Source organism: Mytilus trossulus, chromosome 6 (assembly GCF_036588685.1).
Source record: "Mytilus trossulus isolate FHL-02 chromosome 6, PNRI_Mtr1.1.1.hap1, whole genome shotgun sequence".
NCBI classification, from domain to species: Eukaryota; Metazoa; Mollusca; class Bivalvia; order Mytilida; family Mytilidae; genus Mytilus; species Mytilus trossulus.
Window position 1 is genome coordinate 13,917,721 of NC_086378.1, and position 26,297 is coordinate 13,944,017.

The 26,297-nt window shown below is 31.6% G+C and overlaps 2 protein-coding genes across 10 annotated transcripts in view; both read left to right on the forward strand.

The window, feature by feature from the left end:
* LOC134720832 (protein fantom-like) overlaps nt 1–8,837 on the forward strand; it is a 36,693-nt gene extending 27,856 nt beyond the window's left edge. For all 8 annotated transcript variants that reach the window (XM_063583383.1, XM_063583376.1, XM_063583378.1 and 5 more), the window contains 6 exons: nt 1,950–1,978; nt 2,936–3,178; nt 4,579–4,768; nt 5,129–5,213; nt 5,553–5,686; nt 7,562–8,837. In XM_063583383.1, coding sequence (XP_063439453.1) covers nt 1,950–1,978; nt 2,936–3,178; nt 4,579–4,768; nt 5,129–5,213; nt 5,553–5,686; nt 7,562–7,674 — 794 coding nt within the window. In that variant the 3' untranslated portion in view covers nt 7,675–8,837. The remainder of the gene's footprint in view (nt 1–1,949; nt 1,979–2,935; nt 3,179–4,578; nt 4,769–5,128; nt 5,214–5,552; nt 5,687–7,561) is intronic.
* Nucleotides 8,838–14,668: 5,831 nt separating this feature from the next.
* Nucleotides 14,669–21,995, forward strand: LOC134720834 (ubiquitin-conjugating enzyme E2 C-like). Of its 2 annotated transcripts, XM_063583385.1 has the most exons (6): nt 14,669–14,904; nt 17,992–18,019; nt 19,330–19,345; nt 19,592–19,662; nt 20,219–20,423; nt 21,000–21,995. In XM_063583385.1, exons 1-6 carry the CDS (start codon nt 14,798–14,800, stop codon nt 21,116–21,118), a joined length of 546 nt encoding a protein of 181 aa, XP_063439455.1. In that variant the 5' UTR covers nt 14,669–14,797; the 3' UTR covers nt 21,119–21,995. The 2 variants fall into 2 exon arrangements, with proteins under 2 accessions (XP_063439455.1, XP_063439454.1); XM_063583384.1 differs by lacking the exon at nt 19,330–19,345 and having other exon boundaries at nt 19,576–19,662.
* Nucleotides 21,996–26,297: the final 4,302 nt, after the last annotated feature.

Consider the following 26,297-nt stretch of genomic DNA (forward strand, 5'->3'; position numbering starts at 1 on the left):
TTTTTTGGATCCATGAAATGGTTTTATTGACCTTTGGCTCTTAATGTTAATATATCAGTCAGTTTGTCTTTAATTGATTGCAATTTGGTTAAATCTCTATGATTTTTTTTATTTTTACTGATTGATAAAAATTAGAATCTTTTATTTGGATGAAATAATAATTTGTAATTTGCATGTCTAGTGAAAATGTTATTAAATTGCTTGCTCATGTGCTATGTCTTTATTAGGCATAACAGCATCCTAATAAGCATATCAACATCATAGATATTAATCTAACATCAGTATCATGCATGTATAAATATCCATTACAAACTCGACATATTTAAGATGAATTGTTGTGCATTTGTTTTTGATTTTTTTTTAATTATGTTTCTTATATCATGAAAGACATTGCTGTTTTGTGAAATCCTTTGTTTACTAATAGTTCAACATTTGAACACTTGAATTAGAAGAATCCTGGATTTTGATAAATTTTTATGAGTTTGTGCTGAGGTCAGTCGCTCAGTCACAATCAGTAATGAGTCATCATTTCGCCTGTAGAATAATTATATGTCTGTCTGGCACGGGGCATCTAACTCAACTTCTTTCACAGTTGATTTATATATATCCTTTAGTTTTTGGGATAAGGTTAGTAAGAGTACATAAAAGTTTAACAATATTATTATACCCCATTTCAATAAGGAGGGAGAGTAAACTAATTAATGCCTGATTGTCTCATAAAGTTATGGAAGCATTGTGCTCTGCAAATCACAATGCATGCTTAACTCTATGTGATTCATCTAACAGATTTGTCCCTCTCTCTTCAATACTTGAAACACAAGATGTCAATTTTTTTTATTGGAAACTACTGTACATATCAGAACTACTATATAATATATTTTGACTTTTATAACCCATCAACTTGTTTTCCAAATATTTATATATTTTTACAAAATAATGACCATGTATGAAATTTTCATTGCATTTCATAAGAACTATACCTCAGCCTTTACTGTTATCAGACTTCATGGAACATGCTATCCAGTGTGATGTATTTTTTTCATTCATTTCTTATTAACTTTCTGTTTATCAAATACTTAAAATATTTACACATATTTGCCATGTTTAAAATTTTCTTCACACATTTCTCAGGAACCAAGAATCGGAGGACCGTTAAATTTGGTATCAACATTCAAGCTAGCAAGCTATAAGAGTGTGCTGTGTTTTCACATTCATTACTCATCAATTTCCTATTTCTCAAAACTTGTAGCAATGATATTCTAACAGATCAATAGCTCAGTTCAGCTTAAACTATCCATAAAAATCAAGTTACTTAAGGATTACATGTCAATCTGACCAGTGTTGCTTGACCATGTCCTATATCAATTTATCATTGTTTCATTTTAAGACTTTAAATAACATCAGACCTGTTATATTAAAAAAAAGTGTTATTAGAATCCTTTCCCCCATATCGTTATTTTGACAAGGGCATTATCAGCAGAACATATGCACTGTTTTTTTACTGAAATTAATTTGCTAGAAGTGATCATGCGTTTTTTTCCCCTTCAAATTGATAAATGGATTAAAGTTATTGAAAGAATTGCTTTCTTTGTTATTTATTAAAGCGATATTTTTCATCATGATTATCATTATCACAAATTGTATTTTCTTTACCAGTTTAAAATAAACATAATTATTTTAGAATCTAACTCTCATTGCATTGTTGTTTGATTTTAAGTTTTCATCAAAATTTCCATGCATTTGTAGGTATCAAGAAAACTATTTTTAAACATTTGATAACAAAACATTTTTATTGATGAAATCAAATAGCATTATATTAAAGCACACCATGTTATTATCACTATTCATAATCTGTGTCTTTTCTGGTATTGATTGAAAATGAAATTTATTCTTGGTTTTAAGACATCACTTTTGACCTGAATTAATTATGTTACTTCTTTTTTTTTTAGATGAAGGCAAGGGCACACTCACTTCAATGGTAAGATTTTAATAATTGAGATTTTGCAAAGTTGTTTTCAAATTGAAATTTTGTTGAAGATAAAACTATTTCATATTTAAAAGAAGATTATTGGGTCAACATTTACAATTATTTCTCCATAGGCGGTAATGGTAACAATTTCCTCTGTTGCCCAGTCCATATTGTTTACTTGAACATGTATGATGGCTCATATTGAAGCTGATACATTTATACATGTCTGGTTAAATTTTCGGGGTGGCAAGTGAGATTATTTTTTTCGCAATTTGCTTGACCCTGGAGGATGATGAAAAATGTGACTCTCCTCATGAAATAATCCCAAAATTCTGATCATAAAATTCAATAAAAAAATTGTCCTTTCTAATGATTTATTTCAGGTCAAATCTACTTATTACTTTTCTCATCACATCAGCTCTATATAAAAGTTCTTATTGTTCATTTATGTCTATTTTTAAAATCACAGCATCCACAATTGTAGGTGGACTAATATTTTTATTTTAATTACGTCATCTGAGTTCCTCATCTCAAGGTCTATTAGGGATCCTGACCCAATTGCTTGTGTATCCAATCCCAAGAACCCATTCCACTATATTTCAGTAAAAAAAGTAGGAAATGGTATTGTATGCATAAATGGAATATAATGTCACACAGGAAAACCATCTTTCACCAACAAGCAAAAGTATTATGAAGCAATATTTTTGGAACAGTTGATTCTAAACTCTTGATTAAAAAAGTAAAGAATTTATAACATAAAAAATACAAAGATGTGAAAAATGTAAAAAAAAAACCAACCTCAAACTTATTATTAAAGCTGAGAAACAGTTATAAAACAGATTTAGACTTTTAAAAAAGTTACTAAAGTATTACTTAAATATTTTAACAAGAGGTTTCTCAACCTAAATATTACTGCCAATGTCCTGATTTGATCTATATAATTTTATTTGATTCATGACATTGTAGGAAGGAACAAAGATGTCTGACACCATGTTTGCTGACCCAGATGAAGATGAGATCACAGAGGAAATATCAGAAGATATCACACCAATAGCCACGCCCTCTGATGGAGGAACCCTTAGATCTCTACCTCCACCCATAGAAGAAGAGTCAGAATCAGACAGACCACCTGTTGAGTCTGATAGTGAGGGAGTTATGGTCGTAGCTTCTCCCACTGCAAAGAAAAAATATAAAGAAAGTAATAAACCAGTAAGTCATCATACACAAGAACCAGAAACATTATCTAATCAACTCTGGTATTTTTGATGTAAAGTTGGTCATACTTCTAGTTAGGTTAAGGATGTATTCTTCTGACTTTTCAGTCTCGTTCAGTCTCGTTGAAATCTCGTTCTTAAATTATTTCCAAAACATATGATAGAAGTGGAAAATATCAATGAATTTTAAAAATATTATAATCAAACATAACTCTGTGAAAAAATTGTGTATTTACCATGAACGGTTTTTGAATAATCCAGTTTTCAAATTTTACGACGATTCAAGTCAGTATTTTTAGTAAAAATTTTGAGAAAATGGGTGAGGGATACAAAAAATGACTTTACAAGAATAATATACATCCCATCTCATTTTGGTCTTTTCAAATTTCTTAGATATGTATTTTTTCAATCATTTATAACAAAAAAGTTGAATTAATATGCATTTTGTTCTTTAAAATGAGAAAAATCATAAAAATACAAAATTGGCAGTATGGTAAATTTTACACAAAAAAGCATCAAAATATGATAAAACTTTCTTATATTAACACCTACCTATAGTTTTTGTAAGTTAAATTTATTCAGATTGGTCCACCTCATCTTTATGGAAAGTATGAAAAAAAGTTTAATTGTGGAACTGTGATTTTTTTCACGATAATAGCCCAAAAATAGGTAAAAATCGATGAAAAGTGAGAAAATCATCAAAATTGGGCATTTTCAAAGGGCCGTAGCAAAAAAAGAAGCACACCACCATATGATTTTATTTCACCAATTGTTTTGTTACAGCCTTATAAACCTAAAAATCAGGTTAAGAAAAAAAGTTTAATTCTAGAAATTTTTGGCTCCTCAGAGGTGTACATCCTTAAACAATAAGAGTTTGAAAGTTTTTTGGCAATTTTGAACATGTGAAACACACAATAAATTAAACATATATCTTATGAATCAGAATATTAAATCTATGGTGCTTACTTATACATATACATTCATAAAAACACAAATCATTTTGTTAAATCATGTTTTCATACTGTAAAGGGGGTTATTTTGCAGGGTGTATTTTGGCTTATTATTGCGGATAAATCAAAATTACCAAATTAAATTCTGCCAATTTTAAAGTGTACATGCAAAGGTAAAGATAAAAGTTTTGAATCCGCCAAATAATAATTGCCAAAATAAAAATCGCCAAAATATTTCGTAGACCTTATTCAATGAAAATTGTAAAATGTTACACCCGCAAAAATAACCCTCTATACGGTATATACTCTGCTACTTTATCAAATGACATATTTTCAAAATCTGGACAAACTTTATTTAATTATTCTCTTGGCCTTAGATTCTAAAAATGACAGTTGATGAAAAATAAATTTTATCTTTATCCAATATACAAATTATCAATTTTAGAGTAATCTTGTAACAGTGACCATAACCCACTTAGTGCTATCTACCGGTGCATCTGTACTTGATAATGAGAGTATACGTCAGCTGTTTGTGTCGTACAACTTCCTCGGCATCAAGGCTGATGAACTAGAAACTCCATTTTCTCTTCCTAAGCCAAAGGCAGAACAACAGATCAATTTTAACTTCAGCAAAAGTAAGTATAAATCTATTTCATTTCGTCTGCCTGCAATTGAAAGAAGTAAAAAGTTGTCAAATATTATTTTCTACAGCTGATCACATTTGATTCTTCTATTAAAACAAAACTGACTGCTTTGTAAATATTGAAAACATTTGTATATAAATAAACTGTACATGCTTAATTTTTTTTATACTGTATATCTAATTGTTTTGTTATTAGTTCCATGGAAAGTTGTACATAAGATGCTGTAAAATCAAAGAACATCAATTAATGACTGTGAAATTTATTGTATTTTATAACATCTTACGGTTGAGTTCTAACAAGATTGTTGTTACCTGATGACCTATATATTAACCCATGTGTTTATTTTTTCAGCTTTCCATGTTGACATGGCTAAAAATTACCCTAAGAGACAATACCTGGCTGGAATGTTGTTACCTGATGACCCTGATGGTGGCAGGTTTGTATCCTATATACTATTTATACTTGATAATTATAGTTAACAGATTCAGTTTCATTTATTTGCCAGTTGATAGCTAGAAGATACCTCTGTTTACACATATTTTGTTAATTCACAATTTTAGTGACTAGATGATTAGATTATTCACTTATATTTACAGGATCTGTTTAAGTGTTGCAAGTGTGCCTTCAGATGGTAACTTTAGTTTAATATCTTTCAGGATCTGTTTCACTTGTTTTAATGAGTCCCCAGATAATAGATAAAGTATATATATTTCAGGATTCGTTTCACAGTTGTAAGTGAGCCCCCAGATAATAGATAAAGTATATATTTTTTCAGAATTCGTTTCACAGTTGTTAGTGAGCCCCCAGATGATGATGACGAGGGAGAATGTGAAGATATTGGTATTGCATTTGTCAGTGTCAGAGATATACTCATTAACCATAAAGATGTCATAGACCATGATATTCCAAGTAAGTATCAGAGATATACTCATTAACCATATAGATGTCATAGACCATGTAATTACACCTTACGTAAGAATCATGGGTTTTGATTGGTTGATAGCCAGTGTATTTTTCACCAATTCACTGTTATCAAATGAATATCATTCATTTTTTAACGCCGCCGGGGTATTTGCCAAAAGGATATGACTTTTTTACCCTCTCTGCCGTGGTATTTGCCAAAAATACTCTATCCCACTGGACGCTTGTAACGTCACGATCATCAATGCGTTTTTGAACATTAACATTCGGTGTATTATATTATGTTCTTTAGGGGTATTTGCGAAAAAATACCTGTCTTGAGAATGAATTTCCCTCGCCTTAGGGCTGGTGAAATTTAACATTCTCTCGACTGGTATTTTTCGCAAATACCCCTCCTTAACATGATATATCTGTTTAATATTCCAAGTTAGTATCAGAGATATACTCATTAAACATAAAGATGTCATATACCATTATATTCCTAGTAAGAATCAGAGATATACTCATTAATAACCATAAAGATGTCATAGACCATGATATTCCAAGTAAGTATCAGAGATATACTCATTAACCATAAAGATGTCATAGACCATGATATTCCAAGTAAGTATCAGAGATATACTCATTAACCATAAAGATGTCATAGACCATGATATTCCAAGTAAGTATCAGAGATATACTCATTAACCATAAAGATGTCATAGATCATGATATTCCAAGTAAGTATCAGAGATATACTCATTAACCATAAAGATGTCATAGACCATGATATTCCAAGTAAGTATCAGAGATATACTCATTAACCATAAAGATGTCATAGATCATGATATTCCAAGTAAGTATCAGAGATATACTCATTAACTATAAAGATGTCATAGACCATGTTATTCCAAGTAAGTATCAGAGATATACTCATTAACCATAAAGATGTCATAGATCATGATATTCCAAGTAAGGATCAGAGATATACTCATTAACCATAAAGATGTCATAGACCATGATATTCCAAGTAAGTATCAGAGATATACTCGTTAACCATAAAGATGTCATAGATCATGATATTCCAAGTAAGTATCAGAGATATACTCATTAACCATAAAGATGTCATAGACCATGATATTCCAAGTAAGTATCAGAGATATACTCATTAACCATAAAGATGTCATCAACTATGATATTCCAAGTAAGTATCAGAGATATACTCATTAACCATAAAGATGTCATCAACTATATAATTCCAAGTAAGTATCAGAGATATACTCATTAATCATAAAGATGTCATAGATCATGATATTCCAAGTAAGTATCAGAGATATACTCACTAATCATAAAGATGTCATAGACCATGAAATTCCAAGTAAGTAACAGAGATATACTCATTAACCATAAAGATGTCATTGACCATGATATTCCAAGTAAGTATCAGAGATATACCCATTAACCATAAAGATGTCATAGACCATGATATTCCAAGTAAGTATCAGAGATATACTCATTAACCATAAAGATGTCATAGATCATGATATTCCAAGTAAGTACAATTCCTTTGCCTAAAATAACTAATAAATGAATATTTACATAGATCAGGATATTCCAGCAACAGAACATTAGTTAAGTTTTTGGTTATACTATATGTATGACATCTACATGTTCAATAGACAAACATATCAGCCATTGGTCATTTATGACATTGACAATGAAAATGGGGAATATGTCAAAGAGACAACAACTTGACCAAAGAGCAGTAGGCCACAAATGGGTTTTCAACATAGGGAGAAAATGCTGGAGGTGGTCCTCAACTGGTCCCTAAATAAAACTGTATACTAGTTCAGTGAAATAAAATATTCTACCTTATATTTTCAGTATTTGATGCTAACAATGAAAAGGAGGAAATAGGATCATTAAATGTAACAGTCCAATGCCTGTCAGCATTAGACGCTGTAGAGAAAGAGATGCAGATCGATGGCACATTCTAAAAATAGAACAATTGGGGAAAACCAAAAAACAGACAATGTGATATGTGAAAAATCAGAGTATCAAAAAGACAACTTGGTTGTGTGCATACCTTACTAGTACTTTTGAACAGAAGGAAATTTGGTGTTGATTGTTTAACTTATCTCCTGATGATATTTTAGTGAAGAGAAATGTATGGATTAAATTTAGAGTAAAAGAGTTTATTTTTGCAAATCAAAGGTAGTATTGTGCTACAACTGTCAAGTGAAAAGCATCTCATGAATATGTATATACATGTATTAGCTATTATTTATTATGTGAATTAGAAATTAATATTCATATTGCATTTACAGCAATTTGCCAAACTGTGATATCGTTGTTTATTGTTGTATGTTTTAGTTGTATTAGTCATATTATGAAATTTATATAAATTCAAATTAGAATACAGCTATGTACCCATATAGAATATGTATAGGTTGTTAATAGTGTCAGAAAGGCTTTTTGTATTCTTAGTTGAAATAAGTTTACTGAATAGAAAACAAATAGAAAATGTCCAGTTGAATTTCTCAAGGTTATTCTAGATCTGTTTAAAGACATATTTTCAATTTATTCAACCATTTTGTTACCACTTATTTCAGTGTTTAAGGTCATATCTTTTTCAAAAATAAATCTAAATGTGAAGCTTAAATTTCAATTAATTTATTAATAGAAGATTAAATTTAGGGTATTTGTAGACATAAATCTCCGTCCAAGTAACTAGAAACTATTTTTTAGTATAAATATTTTTTTAAAGTTTTATATTTTTACTTGAATATTATTTTAATAAATGATACTGAAATCATATTTTATATAAATTGTATTTTTAAATGATTCAAAAGAAGTTTTTATCACTATGCCCACTTTAAAATTTAATATTAAATGTATCAGGGGAAAATTAGGTGATATTCAAAATTGAACATATCAGTAAAATATGTAGTGAGGAAAAATCAAACTTTTTTTATTGTGAAAATTGTTTGATTATGAGAAACTAGATCATTTATCAGCCCAACTAAATTTTATCAACCAGAAATGTTTCTGTTGTGAAAAAAAATACATGTACAACTTTGTCATTTGGTTAAGAAAAAGAATATTTTAATTACAAGATCTATGTGATTTGTGAGGCATAAATAAAAATATAAAAGGAAAATGGATTGTTTTATTTCTTGTTTTATCAGTTGTGAAAACTAATCTACATATAAATGCTTGTCAAATTAGTACATTAGATGTATGTTTCATTATAATACGTTATTCTGATTGGCTAACTGCACATCACATGTTATTCCTTATATTCAATTCTAAAATACAAGAAAATCAAATTTCAAGAAGGATGTAAACTGTTGCCAGTACCTGTGAAAAGATTGCTTAAGAAATCGATTGCGATTTCTAGAAATAGGTCCTACTTAATGAGGAAAAGGATCTCTACAAAATGTCAATGACAAATGTAAGCAAATATGACTGTCATATTATTGTTGTTTTTGTTGTTTAATTGAAAGAATTGTTCTGTTAAGGGATTAAAACTCTCTAGTGAATCATAGTAATTCAGTTTTGCACATATCACAGTTATATTAAAAAATTGTTATATCCAAACTTAATTACAAATATATAATATACTGTGGATTCATTAATATTCGTTGGATACCAATTTTCGTGGATTTCGTGGGTACAGGAGAATCACGAATTCAAATGTTCAACGAAATACAAATTTTGTAAAGGAATGAGTGTAGACTTTGCCAAAACCACGAAATTAAATATCCACGAATATGTAAGTTTTACCTCAAACCACGAAAATTGGTACCCACGAAAATAAATGAATCCACAGTAAAAAAGAAGATATGATTGTCAATGAGACAACTGTCCACAAAAGACCAAAATGACACAGACATAATAACTATAGGTCACCGTACGGCCTTCAACAATGAGCAAAGCCCATACCACATAGTAAGCTATAAAAGGCCCTGATATGACAATGTAAAACAATTCAAACGAGAAAACAAACAGCCTTATTTATATAAAAAAATGAAAACAAATATGTAACACAAACAAACAACAACCACTGAATTACAGTATCCTGCATTGACTTACATACAATTAGGAAAAGGAAGTTTTGTTAAGAACAATCAAAAGTAAAAATGCAAGAAAAAGCAAAATGATTCGAAATATTATTCTAATTAGATTTGCAGAAGAAGATTTAGATATTGTTCTGTGCAGGGGATTTATCAGTGTTTTTGTTCATCTGAACCTGCAGATATAAGTTGTTTACTACAAAAGAAAACTATATTTATAGAGCGAACTTCACTAGACTTATTACAATTAATTGCCATATATTAATATTAAGGTAGCACTACAGTCTAACAATGATTTTTTGAAGATATTTTTTTTATCACATAATTTTGAAGTAGGAACTATTCTGCACAGTTTGTAAAAATGCCAAATTCATTATCATATTGGAACAGGGAGTAAATTGATAATTGACTTATGTAAATAAAAGCACATGGTAATTAATCTAAATATATAGGCATTTGGGAGGGGCTAATATGTCAATCATCTGTTGATGCCAGTGTCCAGCTGCTAATCCCTGACCATAAGATAGTTATTGTAGTCTTATCTCATTGTTCTGCAACAAAAATAATTGATATAACAGGAAAGTGAATAGAGAAAAGAAAAAAAATCTAAAGGGAACAAAACTACCAAAAATGAACAAAAAAAATACTATGGAAAAGAGTAAGAAAGTATTAAAAGCCTCTGACTGCCTGTATAAATTTATTTCCTTGGTCTTCTTTGTTTGAATACAGTTTTATGCATTTAAACTAATTTTCAGTTCATGTGTAATTTTTCAATTCCATTATATTAAAAAAATTCTGAGGAAAAGTGTATTTTCAAGAAGAGGATGGTCTAACTCTTGATCTTTTTATGAACATTTTTAATGTTCAACCATATTTCAGACATAGTTTATTTCTTTTTTAAAATTTAAATGAAAATTATTCTTTATATATATAGAGAGAATAATGATGTTAAGCATTGATTATATGCAGCTGGTCAATCATGTTATTCTCTTATCTTAGACTGTCTGGAAAGAGGCGGAGCTTTGTCTATATTAAATTACTACATTATAGATGTTGGTCAAATCTGTGACGTCACACTCCTGCCAAATGCCAAGTTAGTGTTGGACAGTTCACATATAATGCTAAATTTACAGCATTAGAGCATCAAAGACACAAAGTGTGTGGTTCTATTGATATAGTAATGGTATCAGAACACTCCTGGGGTGTTCCCAGTGGAATTTTTGTATTTATATTGACTTTACAGAGGTTCTAAGGGGAAAATTCAGTTTTTAGGTCATTTCTCAGAACAATTTTTCATGAGAATTGTAATGAAAAAATGAAAATAGAAACTTTATGGGTACCCCCTTTGGCTTGACTTTGATATATATGATTAAAGGGTGTATTGTTGATTGGAGTCAAAAAATTCTGACTGTAGTGCTACCTTAAAAGGCACACTGAATGATCCTGAATCAAAGTAATTTACAAAGGTAGAGGTCAAAGGTCATTGGTCTTGATCAATTATATTAACTTCAAACAAGATATATAAGCAAATTCTCATCAATATTGATACAAATAATAATCATGAGAAGATGACCTCTATTTTCAAGATCAATCATTCATGGGACAGGTAACTTCATGATATCAACCAAATCATCCAATAATAAAATTGAGAATGGAAATGGGGAATGTGCCAAAGAGACAACAACCCGACCATAAAGCAGACAATAGCAGAAGATCACCAACAGGTCTCCATCTAATCACACCAAATCATCATGCATAAGACAATTTGGACATGAAATAAGGAGATGTTATATGATTATTTGCCAATAAGGCAACTCTCCACCAGAGTTTTAAATGACATTGAAAATTAGAGTAATTTAGAATTTAAACAATTTAGGGATGCTCTGTTTTATGGTGTCCTTGTTTGCGTATGATTGAAGATTAATAAAAATCTTTGAACCACAGTGAAATTTCATGATGGTGAATTATGTCGAGTCACACTTATCAACTCATAATGTACAACAAAAAGCAAGGATCATCAAGTGAATCAATGGCAACTGGTGATATTAAGGAGAGTCAAATATTCTGATAAGAAAAGGTCCCTTTAGGTCAGTCAAATAATATAAATTTCTTTTAATAAATAACAAATATCTATCATGAAACCTTCTTGCTAATTTTGTTCCCATCAGTATAGTAAGTGCATGTAAATGATAAACTTTTTTCAGGAATCCCTCCATGAAACCACTTGTTAATAAATTTTTACCCTATCTAAGTAAGAATTTATTTGTTCAAAAATGTATTCGCAAACTATTGAGCCTGGCCTCATGGGGATTTTGATTATGTGATTACTTGGGACTTTTTTTTAAAATAATTATCTGATTTACCAGACAAAATATTTCATGATAATTTGATAATCTGGGACTGTATTTTTAATATGTTGATTATCTTGTTTAGAAAAATACTTAATAATTATGTGATTATATTGGCAAAAAAATGTGATTATGTGATTACTGGGACACTCCCATGAGGTGCTTCACTATTTTCAGATATCCTCAAGGCATAGGATACAGGTGCAGACCAAGGACTTTGAAAGTGGGGTTCCCAAGCTAGCTTATATCTAAATGAGGGCAACAAAAATAAAAGATATCAATTCATCATATATAAAAAAAAATAGTATTTAATATGGTGGCCGGTTAAGGCCATTTCGCGTTTTCGCGTTTTCGCGTTTTCGCCCATCATATTATATAGGGCGAAAACGCGAAAACGCGAAATCGCGAAGTCGAAAACGCGAAAACGCGAAGTCGAAAACGCGAAAACGCGAAATATTTTTTCTTTCCGATTTACCGTTTTCGACTTCGCGTTTTCGCGTTTTCGCGTTTTCGCCTTTTCGCCTTTTCGCCTTTTCGCCTTTTCGCGATTTCGCCTTTTCGCGTTTTCGCGATTTCGCGTTTTCGCCTTTTCGCCTTAAATTATAGGTATATTGATCCAATATCCACCCGTTTATAGTATGGATCACATTTCCGACCTTACATTGATTACGTGCTACGTGTACAATGTTTCGAGTTCTTTCGGAATTATATTCCAGGTAACTCTCTTCAGAGGTCGTCCGTTTTATTTTTATTTTTTATTTTTATTATTATTATTATTTTTATTTTTTATTTTTTATTTTTATTTTTATTTTTATTTTTAAATGTTTGTTTGTTTATTATTTTGTACATTTTATTTATTATTGTACCTTTTATTTATTATTGTTCGTTTTATCAACGTATGGATAACTGGTTTTGGTTATTGTTTAAGATACGTTTCAATATGCATTTTTCATTGTCAACGCACCTTCCTTTGGTTTTAGTATAACTGTCTAATTAATTTCTATTGGGAGACATTGATTTATTTCAAGTGTTTCTTAACGATTTCCCCAATGTTCCTGTTTCTTTTGAATGCTATTGTGGGTTTTTTATCAAAGAGATTTTTGAACTGTGGGTTGTCTTGAATTAAATGCCAATGTTTTCTTATAATGGTTTGTAAATTTTCCGCATTAGCGTGGTATTGTGTTATGAAAGATATATTATAGTTATCTGTGTTTTTGTTTATTCTTGTTTCTTTGTTTGTTAATTTGTTTAATCTTTCTGTATGGGAAATATTTCTTAATATTTTATTTACAAAAGCGATTTTGTAACCTCTTTGTATTAATTTTTCTGTAAATAAGTTTATTCTTTCATTAAAATTGTCAGGATCAGAGGTATTTCTAAGAATTCGTATTCCTTCACCTTTAATAAAGGATTTAAAACAACTTTTAGCGTGGTTAGAATTTTGGTGTAGATATTGGAATTTTTCAGTTGGTTTTGTGAAACATCTAATATCTAAGATATTTTCTTTTTGAAATCTCTGTCCTTTATACGTTTCTAAGTCTAGAAATTTCAAACTTTGTCTGTCAATTTCATAAGTAAATTGCAGTAGGTTGTGGTTTGTGTTTGCTATTTCGAAAAGAAGTTTAACTTCTTCCGTAGTACCTTGAAATAAAATATATCCATCATCCTTCATACGTTTATGAAATAATATTTTGTTTTTGTGTGGAAAGATGTTTAGAATTTTATTTATATGTTGGTATATAGCTATATAAAATAAAAATAAAACGGACGACCTCTGAAGAGAGTTACCTGGAATATAATTCCGAAAGAACTCGAAACATTGTACACGTAGCACGTAATCAATGTAAGGTCGGAAATGTGATCCATACTATAAACGGGTGGATATTGGATCAATATACCTATAATTTAAGGCGAAAAGGCGAAAACGCGAAATCGCGAAAACGCGAAAAGGCGAAATCGTGAAAACGCGAAAAGGCGAAATCGCGAAAACGCGAAAACGCGAAATCGCGAAAACGCGAAAACGCGAAAACGCGAAATCGCGAAAACGCGAAAAGGAGAAAACGCGAAAAGGCGAAAACGCGAAATCGCGAAGTCGAAAACGCAAAAACGCGAAAACGCGAAGTCGAAAACGCGAAATCGGAAAGAAAAAATATTTCGCGTTTTCGCGTTTTCGACTTCGCGTTTTCGCGTTTTCGCGTTTTCGACTTCGCGTTTTCGCGTTTTCGACTTCGCGTTTTCGCGTTTTCGCCCTATATAATATGATGGGCGAAAACGCGAAAACGCGAAAACGCGGAATGGCCTTAACCGGCCACCATAATTTAAATTAAAAACCAGGGGGGGAATTGCACTTGAAACCAAGAAAAAAGACATATGACAGTATTTGAAAAGTATTTTTTAAAATTAAACTACACTGGGGAAATATATAATTGAAATTTTAAAGTTGTATAAACGTTTTAATAGTGAAATAGTTATATATACAGAATCTTGATTGCAGCTGGGAGTGCTAGGTTTCAGTAAAATATAGTTCCGGATATCTATTGTTATCACCATGTTTGTGCACAGTTTTATTATTTTTTCTTTGAGGCGCTTGACTGCAACAAGAAAGCGCTCATATGACATGATTGTTAGAAAGCTTTCTTCCCATTGGTCAATTGAAGCAAGTCGCACAATATTCAAAACCTGAGGAAATACGAACGATGGCATCTCATTCACAAAACACAAACCCAGTCGTTGCCTCCCCTAGGAGTAAAGATGTCAAGAAACACGGGTCATCCTCAAAAGATAACCATTCAGTCAGCAAAAGGTATTAATGATGAAAAATGTGTCCTCCGGTTTGTCGAGGAGTCAAGCATTCGGATTCCTATATCTGTTCTCAACCAATACTACATATTTTACTGCAACCTAGCACTCCCAGCTGCAACCAAGATTCTGTATATATAACTATTACACTATTAAAACAAAAATAAGTAATTATTTCTTTATTCAATTTTAGATGTAAATATAAATTGTAAATTTTACCCACGCATGCACGGCACATAGTATAAGTTAAATAGTTCGCTACTGACCCCTAAGGATCTTTAGAGGGTTATAGTAAAATCCATAGGGGGTGAAACTTACTAACCCCATACAGTCTCATAGGGGGTCACCACATGACGGCATTAGTATTCATCTACATCTACATCTACATCTACGACATAGCGGAGCTATGTCGTCACTTGAAAAGGGTACTTCGACCCATCACTCAAGTATGGTTTAACTTTTGACGTCCTCCAACATGACAATAAACTTTCTATATTTACAAATGGTTCCAAAATTGTGCTAGAAATTTATATACAGGTGCAGGTTAAAAACATTTTCTACCAGTATCGACTGTCTGTGTTGCTAGCCACTACAGAGGAGCTTGGTGAGTTTGGTCTTGAATTCCTCACTGCTCTCGATCTCTAATAGTTCATCTGGTAGTTTATTCCAGTCTCTGATGGTCCTAGGGAAAAAGCTGTATTTGTAGATATCTTTATTTGGCCTTATTTGTACATATCTTTTAGTGTTCGGTTGATGGAGTCTCGACGTTCTTCTTGGTTTTATAATGTGCGTTGGAATAGGTATAGCAACTCTTTCATGGATGGCTTTATGAAAGAGTGTTATACGTGCTACTTTTCGTCTTATTTCTAGTGGTGTTAAATTTAATTCTTCTAGAAGAGTTGTTACTGTTCCAGGCTCTCTTGAGTAATTGCTTTTGATAAAGCGTGCTGCACGGCGTTGGACCATCTCAAACTGATAAATATGTTTTTGTAGGTGAGGGTCCCATGCGCTGCAAGCGTATTCAAGGTGCGGTCGGACAAGGGCAAGATAGGCTTGTTTTTTAACTTCCTCTGGACATGATCCAACATTTCTTCGAATGAAGCCTAGTGCTTTATTTCCTTTGGTGACAACTTTGTTAACTTGTTTGTCCCATGACATGGTGTTGGTGAGTTCAGCTCCTAGGTATGGGTTTGATGCAACTGATTCCAGGATATGACCATTGATGTTGTAGTTGAAGTTGATGGTTTTCCTTTTTTTGGTTATTGTAAGGACATAGCATTTTGAAGGATTGAATATCATTTGCCAAATTTTTGTCCATTTTACCATTTTGTCGAGATCTTCTTGTAGATGTTTGCAGTCATCCTTTGACGAGATTGCTAGGTAGAGTAGGCTATCATCTGCAAACAGGCGAATTTTTGATGTTATGTCATTCCCGATGTCGTTTATGTATAGGAGAAACAGCAATGGTCCTAAAACTGTTCCCTGTGGTACGCCAGATGTTACTTTAGCAGTACTTGATCTTTCTCCTTCCAGTGTGACTTGTTGTTCTCTTTTTGTCAGCCAAGCTTCTAACCATGCAAGTATGTTTCCATCGATACCATATGATGCTAGTTTCTTCAACAATCGCTGGTGTGGTACTGTGTCGAATGCTTTACTAAAGTCTAATATGAGCATATCTACCTGTTGGTTATTGTCCAGATTTCTAGTTATATCCTCTGCTGTTATGACTAGTTGTGACTCACACGATCTTTTGCTTCTGAAGCCATGCTGGAAGTCCACAAGTATATTATACTTCTCAAGATGGTTCATTATGTGTTTAAATATAATATGTTCCATTATTTTACATGGAACTGATGTCAAGGATACTGGTCGATAGTTGACCGGTTGACTCTTATCCCCTTTCTTGAATAGTGCGATGACATTTGCAATAAGCCAGTCTTGTGGTACACTTTGATCTTTTAGTGTTTTGGTGAAGATTAACTGTAAATATGGTGATATTGACTCTGCACACTCTTTCAATATTCTACACGATATATTGTCTGGACCATTTGCCTTGCTTTCATTAGAGACGGATACACTGTCGTTTTTTTCCATTGACAATAAAAGTTCCAAATCAATATGCAACGATCCTGTGTTAAAGTATATCTCAGGTATAAGTTTTTGTCTTGCCTCTTCATAGTTTTCACAAAATAATAAATAATGTTCCACAGTTTCTAATTGACCACAATCACACTTGGGGTCAATATTTTGATTGATTTTGTTTAGGTTTTGATTTTGATGAGGGACACATATGTCCATGGCTAAATTTATGCAAGCTTCTTATCAATGCTGTATCTCTTTCAATTAAAAAAAAATAAGATTAAACAGTGTTACGTTTTTCTCCGATGGGTCCAAAATGTAACGGTCATTATGTCGTGACGTCATATATTGAATGATGTCGTTGTATGGCATGTTACGTCACAGACATTGATCTGTCATATTTTCCGGCATATCAAATGCAACTTTGAAAAACGGTCGACAGCAAGAGGGTTAACCAACCACAACGTGATTTTTCTTCTGTGGTCCGATATTCATCAATATTATGATGGAGTGCGGAAAATAAAAGAAGAAGAGTCTTCCGTCCTACTCTCAGGTTTCGTTAAATCATTTACTGACATGAATAATTTAGGTTCCATAAACAAATGAACTATATCGGTTCATAAACAAATAAATTATATCGGGTGCTACATGTATTTAGGATTTAATTTTTATTAGGCCATGGTATTGTATTCTGTAGGTATGGGCTTTGCTCATTGTTGAAGGGCGTAGGGTGACCTATAATTGTTAATGTTCATGTCATTTTGGTCTTTTGTGGTGGATAGTTGTCTCATTGGCAATCATGACCAAAATGACACAAACATTAACAATTATAGGTCACCGTATGGCCTTCAACAATGAGCAAAGCCCATACCGCATATATTCAAGTATGATTAGAGCAGCAAAATTGAAAATTAATTTTCTTCTGGTTGTACAAAAAATATAATCCAATCATATGAAAAAAGATATTTATCTCTTAGTCCCAAGTTATCCAATATTTTATTTTCTATTCTAGGTTGCAGCAAGAATTAATGACTTTACTTGTAAGTAATTTTACTATGTTAATATTTTCTGTTTGAAAGTAAAAGATTTCAACTTGACTGCAAAATGTTTCTGTATACATATGTTTAATTGTTTTCGCATGTTTAAATGAAAAGGTGGAGCAAAGAAGTCTGTATCAGTCAACCTATATTTAAAAAAAAAATATCTCAAGCTTTTAAAAAGCAACAAACACTAAAGATGTTTAAAGTGTTCTTGTACAAAAATGTGAATGATTTTTCACTATATGTGTATTGATATACTAACTCAGTGTGTATTTTAGGTTCATTATATATAGCATGTTTAGTAGAAATAACTATAATTATACCCCTGCTTTCCACTTTAAAAAAAGGGGGGTATACTGTTTTACCTCTGTCTGTCCGTCCCATGAATATTTTTCGTTGCATTTTTCTCAGGAACTACAATACAAGGATTTCTGAAATTTGGTTTCAGGGTTTATCTAAGTCAGCTAAACCATGTGATGCGTTTTCAGATTGATGACTTGACAACTTCCTGTTTACCGAACACTTGTATGATTTTACACATGATAGCCAAGTTGAAAATTTTCCGGCACACTTTTCTCAGGAACTATAATACAAGGATTTCTGAAATTTGGTTTCAGGATTTATATAAGTCAGCTATACCGTGTGATGCGTTTTCAGATTCATCACTCAACAACTTCCTGTTTACCGAACATTTGCATATTTTTACACTATTTATTTTTTCGTCGCATTTTTCTCAGGAACTACAATACAAGGATTTCTGAAATTTGGTTTCAGGCTTTATCTAAGTCAGCTTTACCGTGTGATGCGTTTTCAGAGTGATCACTTGACAACTTCCTGTTTACTGAACACTTGTATGATTTTACACATGATAGCCAAGTTGAAAATTTTCGTCACACTTTTCTCATGAACTACAATACAAGGATTTCTGAAATTTGGTTTCAGGATTTATATAAGTCAGCTATACCGTGTGATGCGTTTTCAGATTCATCACTTGACAACTTCTTGTTTACCGAACACTTGCATATTTTTACACTATTTATATTATCCACTTGCGGCGGGGGTATCATCAGTGAGCAGTAGCTCCCAGTTTCACTTGTTTGTTCTGTAGCTCGTTTCACACTAATGTAACCTTATGTTAGTTAACTAATTTAACTTATACTGAACTATTGAGTGAATTTTTATCATGATTGTTTTTGGTGAAATTTCTAATTATATTTTATCTGATAATTTGTTTCATAATTTTAGACATCTGGAGATCCAGGTATCTCATGAGCTTTCTCAGATAATGATAATTTGTTTTATAATTTTAGACATCTGGTGATCCAGGTATCTCAGCTTTCCCAGATAATGATAATTTGTTTTACAATTTTAGACATCTGGTGATCGGTATCTCAGCTTTCCCAGATAATGATAATTTGTTTTACAATTTTAGACATCTGGTGATCCAGGTATCTCAGCTTTCCCAGATAATGATAATTTGTTTTATAATTTTAGACATCTGGTGATCCAGATATCTCAGCTTTCCCAGATAATGATAATTTGTTTTATGATTTTAGACATCTGGAGATCCAGGTATCTCAGCTTTTCCAGATAATGATAATTTGTTTAAATGGATAGCGACTGTGAATGGTGCAAAAGGAACAGTAAGTCTATATAGCTGAAGTTCTCTCATTTTACAGTAATTTCGGTACATTGAACTATAAATTTAGTCTGTCATGTTTTACACAATTGTGCAAATGATTTGGTACATCATACTGACCTCATATTTAGTCAGAAGGCAGAAAATGATGAGCAAGAGTTCATCATGCAATTTAATCCCTCCAGGGAACATGTATCAACACATAATAAATCATTTGTAATTTTGTTATTGGAAATAAGAAATTTAAAAGAAGGAACAACACTTCATCTAATTGTATCAGTTCAATATTTTATTTGTTCACCATGCAAAAAATTAAACTTTATAGTCTGATAAACACCAACTAATTTGTTGGAAAGGTTTTATTTCCTTTGCAATGATATCAACATGTATTTATTTCGTCCTTGCCATTGACAAATTGAATATATATGTGAAACGCTAAAGAGATTGGAACTATGTTTTAGTTTAATTTTGGAATAGAATAGAATTGAAAAATACAACAATAATTTTAATATGTCATGAAGTTACACATCTGCCTCATCGCTTTTGTTTTGTACTTTCAGGTATATGAAGGACTGCAATACAAGTTGACCTTTGACTTCCCAAGTGGATATCCTTACCAAGCTCCTACAGTCAGATTTGAAACACCATGCTACCATCCTAATGTAGACAAACATGGAAATATTTGTCTGGACATCCTAAAGGAGAAATGGTCAGCGCTGTATGATGTAAGGACAATATTGTTGTCATTACAGAGTTTACTAGGAGGTAATAATATATAAACTGTGTACTTGTACTTTTTTTCACGAATTGTGTCTTTCAAACACGTTTGCAGGTATTTATTTTTCGCGATTTTATAATCATTGCCTTTTAGTTAAACGGTTTGATTTTATCATTTGTGTAAAAAAGAAGATGTGGTATGATTGCCAATGAGACAGTCTCCACAAGAGACCAAAATGACACAGAAATAGCAACAATAGGTCACCATACTGTCATCAACAATGAGCAAAGCCCATGGCATATAGTAAGCTATAAAAGGCAGAAAAATTACAATGTAAAACAATTCAAACGAGAAAACTAACAGCTTTTATTTATGTACAAAATATGTGCACTTTTGAATAACTATACATCATGTACATTATTAAATAGTCTGTTCATCTGGAAAAAATCATTAAGCTTAGAAACAGGTAGAAGTGCAAAGCTTTCCCATGTGGTGTGCTTTGTTTTATAGTGCATGTTTATGTGGTACAATGTTGGTACATAACTGAATTTTTGAGAAAACCAAAAGGTACAATTAGAATATTTTTTTGCCCCATTAAACTATAATCTGGTTTGTATTTTCAGAACCAAATATAGACAGTCCATTGAATGTGCAAGCAGCAGACCTATGGAAAAATCAGGAAGGCTACAAGAAATTGTTACTGGAGAAATACGAACAGGAAGTGACGAAAAAAGAGTCGTAGACATATATGTCGATATATTCTTAATGTGCAATATGTTAGACAATGTTTGTGAATTACTAATCATAGATAATTTGTACACGTATTCTAAGGTGAACTAATGATATAATGAATTAGTAAATTTTTTCTTGAGGATATTTTCAAAAGGTCATTGATACTACTGCGAAGAAGTTCATTTTCACCAAGTTTTAATTCACATTTTCATGTTTTCATATTTTTCTTTTTCCTAATTCTGGTCTCTTTTTGAGATTATTTTTTTGCTATCATATCTTTTTACTAGAACCACTTCTGTTTAATGTAAAATATGCTTCTCATCTTGTTCTCTGAAAACTTTCAATTATGATTTTGATTGTTTAGACCGGTGAAATGTATTGTGTTACCATTTAATACTTGTAATTGGCATGGTCAGTCAGTTTTTTTTTTGTTTTTTTTTTAAATAAACAAGCTTTTTATGAATAAAAAATGGAAAATAATGCAACTTTAAGATGTTATTTTGTAATTTGTCTTTTCAAATGTATATCTGTTGTGAATTATTTTGGTAACATTATTTTATACTGTGAATCAAATGTAATACACATTTTTAGCCTGAATTCCAAAGTCAGTCATCAAAATCTCAAATTTAATGAATATTCCTTGTTTTGGTTGTGGTTTTAACAAACAAGAAACTGATTGTTTTTTGAAAGTTTTGTGTTAAGTGTACTGAACCTATTTTATTTTCAGGAAATTAGGAATAAAGGAAAATTTGACACATTGGTCTCCTGGATAAAAAGAAGCATAATATTTATGACTGCTTGGTTAAGAAGATATGACCACTTGATGTTTTAAAAGATTTCAAACTACATTGTTTCACAAAATAATCTACAGGAGAAATATTGATAAACTTAATAAAAAAAAATAAAAAATAGAGCAATAAAATTTTTGTTTCATTTATATTTAATGTTTTTACTTTATTAATGTTTTTATTTCTAATGCTATCAACAGAAATTGCAGTATTTTTTATGAGTTTTAAATACAAAAAAAATGTATGTATATATTGAAGGGACATTCTTGTTTATAGAAAGTATAAAAGGATAGCTAAGTCAGTTTAATTGACTAAAATCCTGCTCAATTTCAAACAAATCACATTGCCTAAACTTTATTTCATTTCCTAGATATGTTTAAAGCTATTATTAAACACCTGCTTAAGAAACAATTAGCTTGGAAACTTAAAAAATCAACTTATTAATGGAGAAAATTGTTTTCTTGGAAGTTTTAGATAAAGTAGAGAATAGTACAGGTGGATAACAAGAATGTCTCGACCCTACCCAAAAAAAATCCTTAGCAAGTTTTATTTTATAACATTTAAATTTCCAATTGAATGGTAATGTAATTGTCAGAGTTGATCATTATTCTTTATGTGTGTGTGCTTGTTTGTACTGTATAATATTTGTATCTCTTTTGTATAAAAATAAATTATTTCTGTGTTTTTGATAGAACTTTTATCTTTATTTTATGTCAACGTCATTTGAAATGCTCATCACAACCAAATTGAACAAACATCTGTGATGAATATCTGCTTACACACTGTAAACCAACTTATTGGCATGAGCTGTTTTTGTAAATAAAAAAAAATACATGAGATTAGATCATGGCTAATCTGATAAACTCAAATTTTTACCCATCAAACTACAAGTAAATTAGAGAATGGCAAAATTAAATAGCCACTCAGTGGACCAGAAAGGGTCAAACACAAAATAAAGTATCCACGAAAGAAAATTGGTTTACAGTAGTTTCTGGTTTATCTTCTTGGTCAAGTGATCTTAGTAGTCAAACTTCTGTGAAATTAGCCTGTCATCACTGATGTTGGGAGATCAAACCCTGTGGCGCACTCAGTAGGTGGGCTGGAATTTAATCTGAATTGATCAAGATGGTAAGAGTTCTACTTAAGGCTGTTAGTTCTCTCCAGGCACATCAATTTCCTGCAGCTATAAAAACTGATCCCAAAATTAACCATGATGCTTAAAGTAGTATTCAACAACAATCAATCTTGGTAAAGAACAGTACAGAAGACATCATGATCTTCCATAAAAAAAATATTGTACATAACCCATACAAAAGAAGTTTGTATTAATTTGATCATTTACCACCAAGTTGAATTCACATGTCAGAATGTTCAGTAGTGTAAAGAGAGGAGAAATGCTTTTCAACAAGAGGCTGCTGCATTATAATATGAAAAAAAACATACAAGAGACATGTTAAACTTGTGTTAGAGAAATGTCATTCAATTGATTTATCCCAATCTTTTATCTTATGTCGGTCCATCTTTTGGTAGTTTATTAACTTATTATGATGTGATGTTAAATCATCCTACCAAGAATCACTTGAAAAAGGATCACATTCTAAAATTAACAACTGCAACCCCTTATTAACCAAAAATCTACATAGCCATAATTACAAATTGAAGTGAACCGATGAATGGTCCTAGAAAACAAGCTCATATCATATAAACATACTAAATGATGATAAAAATTCATAGCTGTTGACAAGGACATACAAAATGCTATCATCAGGTATCATTCACCACTTGATAGGTACTTAGAAACTTGTAATGTTAAAATACTTTGTTTTATACTAGAAAAACACAGTTTGATTTTTAAAAATGGCTAGATAACAAGGTAACACTGAGAGACAATGCCCTACCTAGACACATTCTGACTTGGCTCCTAATTAATGTCAGGTGTTTGATGGAGAAGCAGCAAAAACCCATTTAAAAGTTTCTGATTTGACAAGTCGATCAAGATGCTCTTGGTGTAGGTAGACAACAAGTTCGAAGATGCAGCTTATTGTGTTGGCAACTTTTGTCTCGCTTGCATCAAGTCTCAGGATGCAAGACATAAGAATATAAGTTTTCAGGGCTATTCAGCATCTCCGATATTATAATAAATAGTTCCACTATATTTGGTGTATGGAATGGTGATAATATGTAACCTTGAGTTGTCCTTGACCTCATTTTCATAGTTCACTGGTCAATGTTAAATTTGTGGTTTGGGATTTTTTCAATGTTCCATAAGAAATGCCGCAGCTATATTTGGTGTATAGAATGATTGTAAGTTGTATATTTTTGTTTGAAATGTTTCATTTGACCGTAACCTTTTTTTCATGATTCACTGGACGATGCTAAATTCTCTAGTTTGTTCTTTTTAAGTTACTACAAATGTATTAGTAATAATTCAACTATATTGGTTATATGAAATCATGGCATGGTTCATATCGTGACCTCATATTTATGGTTCAGTGGTCAATGCTCAATGTTTTTTTATTAGGTCTTCTCAGATACTACATGTATAAGCAAAAGGCTAACTAAAATTGCAGGGTTTATTTGACCTTCACCTCATTTACATGTATCACTAATAAGGTTAAGGTTATGTGGTACTCCTAGTAAATCCTCATATTACAGACTTAACATAAATTCCATCAAAAGGGAAGCACTATTTGGACACATCACAAGGTCATGTGTTTCTCTGATAGAATTTTCAGTTAGTCTTGTATTATTTTGATTTTAGTTTCTTGTGTACAATTTGGAAATTAGTATGGCGTTCATTATCACTGAACTAGAATTTGTTTATGGGCCAGCTAAAGGACGCCTCGGGGTGCAGGAATTTCTCGCTACATTGAAGACCTGTTGGTGACCTTCAGCTGTGTTTTTTTCTATGGTTGGGTTGTTGCCTCTTTGACACATTCCCCATTTCCATTCTCAATTTCAATTTCAGTACATTCATTTAATTTCCAGAAATTTATCTTTGTAATATATGCTCAGATAGTCACAAAACAATGAGAAACCCATCAAGAAAACTACATATTTTTTGCAAGGTGCAGGAATCGACAAGTAATGTCTGTTCTTAAAATATAAATGATGTAATTGTTAAAGTCATCTTTAAACTAGAGGCTCTAAAGAGCCTGTGTCGCTCACCTTGGTCTATGTGCATATTAAACAAAGGACACAAATGGATTCATGACAAAATTGTATTTTGGTGATGGTGATGTGTTTGAAGTTCTTACTTTACTGAACGATTCTGCTTCTTACAATTATATCTATCATGAACTTTGCCCATTAGTAACAGAGAACTATATTTGGTAAAAATTTACATAAATTTACCAAATTAATGAAAATTGTTAAAAATTGACTATAAAGGGCAATAACTCCTTAAGGGGTCAATTGACCATTTAGGTCATGTTGACTTATTTGTAGATCTTACTTTGCTGAACATTATTGCTGTTTACAGTTTATCGCTATCTATAATAGTATTCAAGATAACAAAAAACGGCAAAATTTCTTTAAAAATTACCAATTGGAGGGTAGCAACCCAACAACCAGTTGTCCAATTCATCTGAAAAATTCAGGGCAGATAGATATTGACTTGATTAACAATATAACTTCTTGTCAGATTTGCTCTAGATGCTTTGGTTTCATAGTTATAAGCAAAAAACTGCATTTTACCCCTATGTTCTATTTTTAGCCGTGGCGGCCATCTTGGTTGAATGGCCAGGTCATCGGACACATTTTTCAAACTAGATACCCCAAAGATGATTGTGGCCTAGTAGTTTCAGTGGAGATTTTGTAAAAGATTACTTAGATTTATGAAAAATGGTTAAAGGTTGACTATAAAGGGCAATAACTCCTAAAGGGGTCAACTGACCATTTTGGTCATGTTGACTTATTTGTAGATCTTACTTTGCTGAACATTATTGCTGTTTACAATTTATCTCTATCTATAATAATATTCAAGATAATAACCAAAAACAGCAAAATTTCCTCAAAATTACCAATTCAGGGGCAGCAACCCAACAACCGATTGACCGATTCATCTGAAAATTTCAGGGCAGATAGTTCTTGACCTGATAAACATTTTTATCCCATTTCAGATTTCCTCAAAATGCTTTGGTTTTTGAGTTATAAGCCAAAAACTGCATTTTACCCCTTTGTTCTATTTTTAGCCGTGGCGGCCATCTTGGTTGGTTGACCAGGTCACGCCACACATTTTTTAAACTATATACCCCAAAGATGATTGTGGCCAAGTTTGGATTAATTTGGCCAAGTAGTTTCAGAGGAGAAGATTTTTGTAAAAGATTACTTTAATTAACGAAAAATGGTTAAAAATTGACTATAAAGGGCAATAACTCCTAAACGGGTCAACTGACCATT

Coding starts and splice junctions, on each gene's coding strand:
- LOC134720834 (XM_063583385.1), top strand. CDS start 14,798: ATGGCATCTCATTCACAAAACACAAACCCAGTCGTTGCCTCCCCTAGG. Junction 19,663..20,218: donor TGAATGGTGCAAAAGGAACA/GTAAGTCTATAT, acceptor TTGTACTTTCAG/GTATATGAAGGACTGCAATA. Junction 20,424..20,999: donor ATTACAGAGTTTACTAGGAG/GTAATAATATAT, acceptor TTGTATTTTCAG/AACCAAATATAGACAGTCCA.